This window comes from Glycine soja, chromosome 7, assembly GCF_004193775.1.
Source record: "Glycine soja cultivar W05 chromosome 7, ASM419377v2, whole genome shotgun sequence".
Taxonomy (NCBI): domain Eukaryota; kingdom Viridiplantae; phylum Streptophyta; class Magnoliopsida; order Fabales; family Fabaceae; genus Glycine; species Glycine soja.
In genome coordinates this window covers 37444550-37456973 of record NC_041008.1, presented here as the reverse complement: position 1 = coordinate 37456973, position 12424 = coordinate 37444550, and the positions used below count along the sequence as shown (strand labels likewise).

At 32.2% G+C, this 12424-nt stretch overlaps 1 protein-coding gene across 2 annotated transcripts; it reads right to left on the bottom strand.

Moving 5' to 3' along the window:
• Window positions 1-98: 98 nt before the first annotated feature.
• Window positions 99-11329, bottom strand: LOC114419437 (K(+) efflux antiporter 3, chloroplastic-like). Of its 2 annotated transcripts, none has more exons than XM_028385095.1 (20): window positions 11175-11329; window positions 10953-11085; window positions 9481-9840; window positions 8655-8756; window positions 8049-8129; window positions 7715-7816; window positions 6980-7057; window positions 6095-6163; window positions 5841-5891; window positions 4969-5082; window positions 4764-4865; window positions 4529-4663; window positions 3741-3922; window positions 3511-3646; window positions 3031-3108; window positions 2849-2950; window positions 2197-2358; window positions 1676-1765; window positions 1446-1607; window positions 99-768 (listed from the first exon to the last, which is right to left on the bottom strand). In XM_028385095.1, exons 2-20 carry the CDS (start codon window positions 11001-11003, stop codon window positions 502-504), a joined length of 2424 nt encoding a protein of 807 aa, XP_028240896.1. In that variant the 5' UTR covers window positions 11004-11085; window positions 11175-11329; the 3' UTR covers window positions 99-501. The 2 variants fall into 2 exon arrangements, with proteins under 2 accessions (XP_028240896.1, XP_028240897.1); XM_028385096.1 differs by having other exon boundaries at window positions 3031-3102.
• Window positions 11330-12424: the final 1095 nt, after the last annotated feature.

Below are 12424 nucleotides of genomic sequence, written 5' to 3'. Positions count from 1 at the left end.
ACATGTATTTTTGCATACCACGGATTAGGGATTAAATCCATAAGTCTATGACTATATGTTTAAGAAATAAGATTATCTATCAACTATGTTACAACATATTGATTTTTTCAAGTCTATTATTATTACACTTTAATAGTGATTATAACATGAATCATGATGCATTATCATCATAAAAAAAATACTTCACACGCCATCACCCTAATTGTGATTTGCTACATGTTGACCTCTACAGTTTGATATCAACTTAAAGGCTTAAACTGTTTAGGACTTCACACAAGAAATAAAAGCTATGTTACTGGTGTTAAATTACTATACATTTTGTGGTTCTCAAAAGAATTGAAGTAAGCATCAGAGTTGGAATGATGCTGTTCTACAAACTCTCTTACATTGGGATGTTTCCTATACATATATTGTTAGCTCTGCAATGAAAATGATAACTTGCTGGAATTTTTCAGAAGTTATGGGGGTTAGAGGAGAAAAATAAATGGGAAGAAGCCCTATTTAGGGTTCCTCAGTGGCAGTATGGGAAGAAGGGTTTGATGGATCTACTACCATTGAGCTTTCTTCACTACTTTGTTTGCTAACTAAAACACCATTTCCTTCTAAATTCACAGCTTCATTCAGTTCATAATCTTGTTCTTCTGAATCTACTTCCCTTTGATTTCTAATCGAAGAAGCTTGATGTTTCTGATTCATTTCTGATAATTCAGTTTCTGGTGAAGTTGTTGCCGTCAGTACATGTGCTTCCCTCACGTCAGCAACTTTCACCTTAGAATATAGACACATCAGTTTCTTATGTTATGCAAGTTTCTACCACAGCAATAGCAGCCATAAAAATTATAAAGAACAAATTCAAAAATGGGGACATAATGCAAGTTATCTTGAACTCTAGTTATCAAAAGATAATTTGAATTTCCTTGAAAATAAATTAATAAATGTAGAAATAAGTAACCAGAGGTCAATCTTAAATGTATATGCATAACAAATTGTGAATATGCTGGAATATCATCTGTTAATTTTCTCATCAACAATTAAGATTACTTACTTTACAGTTGGCTCACTTTAGAAGAGCCAAACACAAAAGGTATCTAAGTTAAATGACATTTATGGACTCCTTCAAGACGTAGAATTTATCACATCAAGGACAATGTAATCAAAGACAAACAATAGAAGGAACTTCCCACCACTTTTTTGCCCAAACATTTTTATAATGCAATAGAAAACATGGGGAAAATAACATTCAAAGTGAAAAATCAGAAGATTCTATGGCTATATTACGGTCAGGCATGAGGAAGGAACCCACACAATGCCATATCAATGCAATTAATTTAGTATTAAAGTTTTTACTTATTAGTCATTACATTCTTTCTCCCAGTTTTTTGTTAGATATCACATTTCAACCATATTTTAGCATTTACCCGAGCCAAATCATTGTTTTGAAGTACCTGCAGTGGTTTCATAATATCTAATCCGCGATCTTCAGATTGGCCGATTCCTTCTTGAGCTTGGAGCTCCATGGAATCTCTAATAAGCTGACTCAAAAATGCTACATCATCAGACATCACACCAAGGCCTTTCAGCAGCTTAGAACCCAGGTGCAAGCTAGTCTGCAAGAATAAAATATTTAGCACCAGTTTCCAAGCATCAAGGGAGGGAAAGAATTTTTTGACAGTACCTCTGCATTTTCCAAAATGGCATCCGTTGCACCTGCTTTCTTCAGATCTAAAAGATGCTTGAGATCACGAGCTCTGGCATAGATTGGGATCTGAGGAATTTCATCACTAAGTATACTATTAAACCAAGAGAGAAGAGAACAGAAATAAAGGAAGATAAGAAACACACACCGTTACAAAATTTTATTAGTCAAGTCACCCCTAATATAAACCTAACATGTACATGTCCTAGTGCATCAGATACCCTTTGCTTCTGTTTATAGTTTTGTGCACGTGTAAAGTTGGGGGGTATGATGTATGCAAGAGATCTCCAATTACAGAATGATCTTTTAGAAGTTTCTTATGATAAATATTGGAGTCTAGCACCATTCATTTAATAAACAAATTAAAACTAAGCTAGTCACATCATAATATCATAGTTGCTTTCAATTATAGAAACCCGTATTTTTCCCCCTCTTGTGCACATACATGCTCTCACACACAACCAATTGAGACAAGAAGGGGGTGGGAAAGAGATTATTACTGCAGGAAAATTCAATCTTAGCCTCTGAACAGCTTCAATTGTCTTCTTCTTCCCAGTGTACATAATCATGAAAGCTTTTGGAATAGAGACACCGGCAGAGTGAAGAACATCTGGGCGTGATCCATCCCCATAGAGTACAGGAAAGCCAATTTTTCTAGCTGCCTGTCCAGCAGTTCATGATGGAAAGAATAAATTAAAAAAAAGGTGTATAAAAGAGGATTGCAATATGAAGGGTAATAAATGACATGAAATAATGCTTTCATTCTCTTAATAAAATAAAGAAAAGGATAACATAAGAAAAAAGAAACAAAGAATGATTGATGAGTCAACACTCAATTGGAACATTTATACTTGCATATCATCCTGTTCACAAGATCAGTGGAATTTTATTTTTTAGACAAGATAAAACTGTGCATCAGGCGCAAATATAAACAGAGTTTGTCCATATAAAAAAGTGTCTATTTATTCCATGCCTCGTGTAAGGCTTCAGAGAGAATGTCTCAACATCTAATTAATCCATACCAAATTGCAGATATTCTAAACAGCAGATCTCTACTCAAGAATTTCAAACAATTCATCAAAAAGGAAAAGAAAAGGGTCTCATGCGGATACTGGTGGACAGTAGCCATGCATGATGCTCAAATACACTGACCTTTACTACTGAGGGGTCAAGATCAAATGCCACATAAGGCCATCCTACTTCATCACTATCTCCTCCTGAAGCTAATGGATTGGACAGGAAATTGGCAAGGACCTTTATATATGGAACAGAAGAAGAAATTTTAGAAATTGGCAATATAAATGACAAGTTTTACAATGTATTGATTGATCTACCTGGCCCATTTGTCCAAATCCAAGGATAACAACAGGTTCACTAACATTGAAGTTAACCGTCTCAGAAGCATTCTGTTTCTGCAAATAATTAGTACTCAATGTAAACTTGAAGTTAAAATGAAATCACTGTGGCATAAGATTGCCACACATATTGTGAAGAAACAGTTCTATTTTGTTTTTTATATCCCAAAGTTTCTCCTTTAACATCTTAAGTTGATAAAACAATAATAATTAAAAATTTATTGACGGCTTGAAGCATATAATCCACGGGATGAATTTGTGCCAAAAAAGACCAACTTTAATACAGCATGTGAATTTTCTTGTATTATGTAATTACATTTCTTATGCATGATTTTTTTTTCAAATACACCAATAATTCATCATTGCTACTCACAATCCCTATACGCAAGCACACGTGTGTTTGTGTTTATGTGCACATAACTGCCAAAATTGTAAATCTTACAAAAAAAAGAGACATACATTCTCAGCATCAAATTTGTCTTCAATAAAGCTAGCAGCCCTTCTTCCAGCTTCATTCAGAAATGGGGTTAATGCCATTGACAATACAACCACAATTATGAGCAGCTTGTTGAGCTCAAGAGGAAGCACCCCAAGCCTGCTTACAAGAAGCCACAAATTTTTATAACTAAAAACAATCCCAATTTTCTAATTCAAATAGCACCAATGCATCACATTAGATAATTACTTACCTATTTGCTAAAGAGAAAACAACAAATCCAAACTCGCCTCCTTGGGATAGAAGCAATCCTATTCTTACACTTTCCTTTAAAGTAAGTCCAACACGAGGACCAATTGCAGTTATGATCAATGTCTTTATAACAATTAAACCTCCCAAGAGGGAAAGTACATTGGGCCACTCTCGCAAAAGGAGCTGTAACAAAAATAATAATTATAGAGGGGAAGAAATACATCTATCTATAGTTTCACCGTGGAGGGTGTGTAAATTTCATAATTTCATGCAAACAGCAGGATGTTAAAGATATATTATTACATATTCCTTTAAATCACTTGCATGTCATTCAGACGAGGATTTTTTGTAATAGAATAGCACAGTGGGTGGTGGGTGAGTATCCTCACTTCAAGGTAACACAAGGCAATTACTATTACTAGGATTTGGATTTATCCAAAGTACAACTTCAGTATTTTTCATTTACAAAAATGTGATGAGCACCCAAGCACTAGGGAGTAGGGAAACCCTCCCTTAGCTTTTAAGGGTGAAGAACCAAGCACTTAAAAACTCCATCAAACATCCCATACTACTCGATGTGGGACTTAGACACCCCATAATACCCAATACCCTATCAGAATGTTACATCACAGGTGATCAAAATTTTGGGCCTATATAATATCTAGCTTGATGAATCTGAAAATCAAAGTCAGCATATATGCACAGACACAACAATCAAATTAACATAATAAACATGCTTAGAAATCTAAAAACCATGCTACATATACAATAAATGATAATCATATTAACCTGCATGTCAATTGAAGTTCCCGTAGTTAGAAAAAACAACCCAAGAAGCAAGCCTCTAAATGGTCTTATGTCTGCTTCAATCTGGGTCCTGAAGTTTGTCTCTGCTAAAATTGCTCCAGCTAAAAAAGCCCCAAGCTGCATTATGATATTTCACACAACTGTCAAGTTAATATTCAATTTAATGATTCTCCACAATCCCAAATTAAAAATCCTTAAGCATTGGAAAATACGGAACCGTGTCACTAAATCCCAAATTCTGTGTGACTAGTGAAGTCCCTGCAACAGTCAGCAAGCAAAGAGCAACAAAAGCCTCTGAGCTCCTTGTATCTGCAACAACCTGAATTTGACCAACATTTTACTGCCTAGCACATATCAAAAATGAGTTTGGACACATTTTATTTTTTTGGATAAAAATCTTTCTTGAAATATGTGATACAGACCTCAAAAACTCTTCTGAGAATGTACTTTGCCCCAAGAGAAAGCAGACCCAATCCACCTAATGCCTTTAAACTTTCTTGAGCAAGCATGGGCCAAATACTTCCCTCAGTTATATTCTAGAATGAAAAATAAGAAAGCACAGGATGAAGAATGAATGCAAAAGTTGATGCATCTGATTATCAAATAACCAAATTAGTTTATTGTAGGAAATATAACAGTCATGCAGCATACCATAATTGTTAACCTCAAATTTACAGTAAGTGAAAAAGAATACAAAAAGGACAAACTTACCATTTAAGAAGAACGGAACTAGCACATTACTGTAACAAGGTGTGCACACACACAACCACATACATGCAGGCATACTTAGAGAAAGGTTTTACTAGATAGGTATAAAAACAATCTACATACAATTTTTTTGAAGTTGTATCTTTGACAACATGACTATCCAACATTTGTAAGCCCAGAGTTTAGCATAGATTTTATATTTATTTGGAGTGAAGTAATTCTTTATATATGTCAAGGACCACCCTCCTATCATAAGATCATGATAGATACCCATTAGTTAGTTATGCTAGAAAGAAGGGGAGTGGGCCTGCAACTGATTGGGCCCGTCGAGGGTGGGTTTATATTAGCATACCAATAGCAGCCTATAAAAAGGAATAACAGTAAACAGTTTATGTCAAAGTGGTAGGTGGGCTACACTGTAGTTGATGACCAAACAATGTTAACCATAATTCAAAGCACGATAAAGAGCTTTACTATATCTCAAACTGTTAACTCCATCAGTTTATAAAGTAGCAACCAGAGAGGCAGTAATATGTTTAATTAAAAATAGCAAGAGTGAGGATATTACTTATAGTTTACATCTCACCTGGCTCTCTAGTATTGGAAGTATGACTAAAAGAGGGACAACGGCTAAGTCCTGGAATAGCAAGCAGAAAAGCAACAAAATTAATTATATAAAAGCTGTTGTTTACTGACATATTATTTATCAATCTACAACTGTTTATCAGAAGATGTCAGCAGGTAAACTCATACAATATGAGTTCTAACATCCACATTTTTTTGTGATAAATATTACATACTTAATGAGACTGTAACCAAGCAAGAGTGTAAGACAAAAACCTGCAAAAGAAGTATTCCGAGAGTTGCTGAACCAAATCTCGTAGGAAGCTCACCTCTCTCTGCAAGAAGCTACAAATATATATATATATATATATATATATATATATATATATATATATATATATATATATATATGCTTGATAAGTTGCATTTAGTGTCACATATCACAATGGATTCATGCACAGACAAACTTGTTTTGACCACGATTTCTTTTCAATGCAGTAAACAAAACAAAGTAATTGCATATAAAAGAACAGGGCCGGAAAAAGAAATTTACACACCAAGAGATTGCATACTAGAAGTAAAAGGAGCAACATGATTTGGCAGGGCAAGAGTAGGAAAATGACAGTCACTAACTAGTACAGCTAAATCAATATTATCTTTAAGAAAATCAATGGGATCCATAATAAATCACTGGATTGTAAAGGACAGAAGGAAGGATGCAAAGAATTCCAGCCATCAAAATTAGCTATATATTTTATTGTATTGACTACAAAAAATAACAACCACAAGCTTTTCCATTGAGACTTTTCTCCAAAACTTATATGCTATGTTGGAATGTGAATACCTTCGTAAATATTTTATAAAAGCATGAATGTGTTTGTCAGTATATCAATCTAAACAAATTACAACTGTTCAGCTCTACCTCAGATCTGTCAATAGTCATGAAATCGTGTTTATTTTTGTTAGTCACGTGCATTATTTTTTCTTTAATGCATAAAAAAGTTTCCTATTTCTTGGAAACATGAAAATTGAAGTACTAGTGAAAAATATTAGGTACCATTGATACATCAACATTGTCATCATGTCTTTTTTGCAAACAAGGTGCAGAAATAGTCCTTGTTTATCTTCAATTTTAAATAGACATTCAAAACACACAAATACCTGTAGAACAAATGCAGAAGAAGACAGAGAGAGTGCAGCACCAATCACTACAGCTTCATCAACACTTCTGATGTTCACCTATGAATATGATTTCAACATAAATTAAAGATTAAAGCAGTGAAGCCTCTTAAGGTTTTATTGATATTATACCTTTTCATATCTAGCAATAACAATAATTAATCATCTTTGTAAGAAAACAATCATCTTAAAAGATTAAGCTGTTAGAAATAGTTCTGCAAATGGTTTTGATGTGAAACATTCCCCCAAATGCAAAAGCCATTTAAGTGTGAACAAAACACATATTGACTTTGAGTTGAAACTACAATTTAATTAGAAGAATAGGGGCAGTAAGGAATGAACTCCATAGTTCATTTTCTACTAGGGGAGATCAGATCTATGGATCAAGCCATGCCATTGGGGCTCTATCAAACAACACCTTGAATAGGGATTTTAATTACTAATTCAGAGCATAAAGGATTATCTAGTATCTGGTCAACTAGCATCTTGTAGAATGTACAAGAAGTGGGAGCCACTTCCTAAAGGCTCAAGTTTTAGGTAAGTGTCTAGTAATTTCTCTCAAAATTTAGAAGCTTCACTATCAAATTTCTCATTTGGAAGTGTCTATACTCCGAATGCATGCATTCTATCTGTCTGTCTCTCGCCAGAATGACTGCCATATCAAGAAAAAGTAAAAACATGAAACTAAGAAAAATTGTCAAGATATTGAAACCTTACCAGATCAGGCCTAGAGTGGAAAAGGAATTCCAAAATTTTTGTTCCAACAGCTCCATTTGGAGGAAGTTCAAAAGCAGTAAATGCTAAAGTAGACAATACAACCTTCAAAAGTGTTTAAATAGAAATTAAAATAAGGAGAAGCAAGGCCAAATGTAATTTTATAAATATTGAACAAATATAAAGAATGAATGACTAAGTACAATAAATCAATGGTAAAATCCATCATCTATGATTGATAAATTTAAAATCTTTAACATAGATGAAGCTAAATGATGAATAATGTGAAAGAAATGACTTAAGAAATTTTCTTTGCATGCCCATTATCACATCATACCTGAGCCAATCCCATCCCAAAAGCATATTTTGCAAGAGCTTTCAGACGTGCAAGTGAAAGCTCTAAACCCATCTCAAACAGCTGAAAAGAAACAAACATGACTTCAGACTCAGTAATTATACAACATGTTTATCAGAAATTTTACTGAGGATTACAACCATAAAAATAATATAGGTTATTCATACTTATATTTTAGACTTTAAAAAGGTTCTTTCATAACCTCCAATCATATTTTTAATGTGCATGATACCTTATCCTAAAACAAATATGAACATAACAGCGACGGTGGTTAGGATTAACAATGTTACTGTTGAAAAAAAAAAATTAAAAAAAGGTTAATACCTATGAGATTCAGGAGCCGTGTAGAAAATAAAAGTAATCAATACAGTAAAATATTATGGGTGTTCACTTGAATTATTAATTTTGATGAAATGGAGTAATTAAAAAAACAGACTAACCTAGGAGTTTTGGATTATTAGTTTTTACAAAATAGAGTAATAACATGCTAAAATATGTTTATATATCACAGTTTCAATGCTTCATTTAAGGTGACAGACAAATGAAATAAAAAATAATAACTAGAGTAGCTGCAAAGATGTATCTTACCAAGAAAAGGATCCCCCATTCGGATAAAACTTTAACATCTGTAAGGTTTCTAATTAAACCAAACTGATTGAGTACCACACCAGCACAGAAGAAACCAAGTATCTGAAAATAACAACCATTAAATTTATTTCAATTATTAATATAAGAAAGTAAATAGATAACACTAAGTCTAATTCTGCTATTTTGTGTGTGAGATTCAACATGCATATTTATAAATATAAAGTAGCTTTAGATATTTATTTTTACAATTTAAAATCAATTCAAACTAATTTCTGTGGTACAACAATTAATTTCAGATTTCAATCAACTAAAAATCTAGACTTTTCCAGCAACAGAACTGTAATCTTAAATTCATAGAATAGTAAAGATCACTTAAAAATTTGTTTAACTACAATGGCCACAACAAATATTATATTGATAAATGATGGGAATCAATGCGTACACAAACTCCAAAACCAATAATTGCAAAAATAACTAGAAGATCAAGTCTTCTAATTAGTTATTTCAGTGTTTAATAAGTACAACTGAATGACTATAGATATTGAGGTTGCTGTAAATCACATCTTCAATCTATAGCCATTCAAATTATCATCAAAACTTAAGTTGTGCAATCTTCTCATTCTTGATGCTTGTGTTTGTCTCGTTTGCATAAAGAATGCCTTAATCCATTTTAACTAATCAAACTAATGCAGGAATTTACCTAAACTAATACAGAGCAATAATGAATGATGGTTATGATTATTTTAAGATGAGAGATTATCATAATTTCAAGAGCATAACTTAAAGAAAACTGGAAAAAAAAGGTATAACTCCAAGAACTTCTTACAGGACTGGCTTTAAGTGACTTGAATGTAGGCACAATTAAGACGGTCACAGCCAAGAAAGTAAGAGTATCCAATCCTAAATCATTGATGACTTCAACAGCACCAGCAACATCATATGCTACATTTGTTTGTAGCCATTCCCAACGCGGCCTATACAATCCTTTCCATGATGGAACATTGAGAGGAGACCTTTTAAGGAAATTTTCCGACACACAAGTCCTATGAAATATCCCATGACTAGCACCATGTGGTAGTAGTGGCACTTGTTTGTTAACTGAATAAAGCATGAAAATAGAATTTCTATAAACTCGTGAAATGGCATGAGAGTAACCCGGACTCTTTTGTTTGGTAAGGTCATATCCCTGCATGAGAATAATATTGCAAAGCGTGTTTCAGAACAAGCAACAACTTACTGAATATGGATTAGATTATGCAAAAAGCTGAATTTACAGTTTAACCCAGACAATACTCAATTCTAAAGTTTATGGCTTCTTAAAAAATGGAGGAGTTGTAGAGTTCCAAGTCAAAAGATAAGGTGCATTTAATGCATAGTGGGAATTGAATTTTTACCACTAAGATTTAGGTGGTTTAAATGCAAAGTGAAATATTGTAAAAACCTATTTGAATGGATGTAAAGTTGTTTTTGTTTCAACTAAGAGAACTTATTTATTATAATTGGTGGCAATTTCATTATAAATAGAGAAGACACACATGAAGAGAGAATGTGTGAGAAGAGAACTTGTGAAACAAAGTCACTTTGTTGAGAGAAAAGTGTTTTTATGTGAGAGTATATCATTTCTTCTAACTATTGAGTGGGATACTCGAGTGTGTAGAGTGATACACAATTTAGGGTGGGTTACAATCTTGTAATCATTTTATGATACTAAAATACTTTTGAAATTGTTCCATGGATGTAGACAAGAGGTGTCGAACCACGCTAAATTCTTGTATTCGTTATTATTTTTCCTACGGTATAATCTTTGTTGTGTTCTCATGATCCTTTATAAGTATGGATAATTTTATTTGTGAGAGCATTGATTACCCATTAGGAGTTGATTCTATTGTTTGAATATAAACTGGATTCAGCAACAACTTCAAAGTTTAAGCAACCTCAATTTCTATATTACTACATTTTGTTGAAGGGAAATGTAGGAAAAATGAAAAGGAAATTTTTTTGCAGCTGATATCTGCATGAGAAATGCACACTCTTTTAAAACATTCTTTTAAACACACTTCTTCTTATTGGATGTATTCTATTGGAAATCACAAATTTGTGTGCTCTCACTTCTTATTTACAGATTTCCACTCGTGATTTTATAATTTCTAATAAATTTTAACTAATAACAAAAAGTGCGTCAGAGTATCAAAGAGTGAGTTGCTAATACTGCATAACATAATCAACCAACCCCATATCTGCATAACAATGAAAACAAACGAAACTGTTAAGAAAAACACAAGAAGAGATTTTACTTACCTTAAAGCTTTGGCACCAAGCTAAAGACTCCAACATAGTGGTAGTGCTCATGAAGCAATGAAACCCAACTTGGGAAATCTCATTTGCGTTTGTTTGTGCCGGTTATAGACACCCAGATGGAATTTGAATAATGCTGAAAGAAAACAAAAGAAAATAATTGATCTTTAGAGTGTTCTGTACTTCGCTGCCTCAGAAAATAGAGGTGGATAAAAGCACACGTACACGTAGGAAGCTGTGAAAGGTAGAAAACTCTGCAGAAAATGAAAGCTTAGTAGAGGATTTGGATGAGCTTTGAAATTTTGGAATATTAATCAGATAAATGTAAGTGTTTGTGAATGGTTGGCGACCGCAACAATTGTGCTTTCACTTGCGTCTGATGTGGTTTTCGTGGATCACAAACGATGTTCAGATTTTTCAAGTCAGAGAGATGCGCAATCTCCACGTGGCGATTGCTTTTATTCTCCATGTCATTATCGGAAAGTAAAAAATTTATATGAAGGTAAATAAAAGATACTCTATAAGTACCAACAATCATTCACACAAATGGTTAGCGTGTTTGCCGTTGGATTTGATATGATTTATTTATTGAAAACTTATTTCAATGAAACTTAAAATGCATATATTGTTCGGTCGATCTTCACTTAAAATGAAATTTGAATAAACCAAATCAATATTTTGTGCTTTGATTCAGTTTAACTTTTACGATTTTTATTAAAATATTATTTTACTAAAATTTATATACTTTTTTTATATTTTAAATAAAATTATATTAAAAAAATTATTGATAACAATTTACTAAATTTATTAATGTGTTAAATTTTCTATAGTAAAAATATGTTAAATTTTATTTATTTTAAACCAAAAGAAAAATAATATGCATTATATAAGTTTCGTATACATAATACTATAAAATATTATGAAACTCAAGTGATACACACATAAAATATATAACACTAAATTAATATAAGTTTTGTAATTTGGATTGGTTTCAAAAACACAAACCTGAACCCAAACCAAACCAATTAATTTGAGAAGAAAAATCATTCAAACAAATTTTAAAAAATCAATTTAGTTTGGTTTTCGATTTTTTTGAGCAGTTTTCTTTTTATTTTGGATCGGTTTGGATTTAAACACCTCTATAAATGGTAATAATATATATCATTTAATCAAATTATTTAGAATTTAAATTTTGACTTTGTCTATGGGATAGATCATGTTAGGATGAGAATATTCATTTTTTATATTAATACTATGATAAGCAAAAAAAATTATTTTTAGGAAGAAAAAAAAATACTAGATTGATATCTGCGTGATGCATATGTGTAAAAAAATATTTTATAATTTTTATTTTTATAATATTATTTCATTATTTTTTACTATTATAATAAAAATTTATTATTGTATATATTTTTTATGTTTATTTTTCTAGAAAAATTTATTATTTTAGAATTTAGACTATTATGTTATTACTA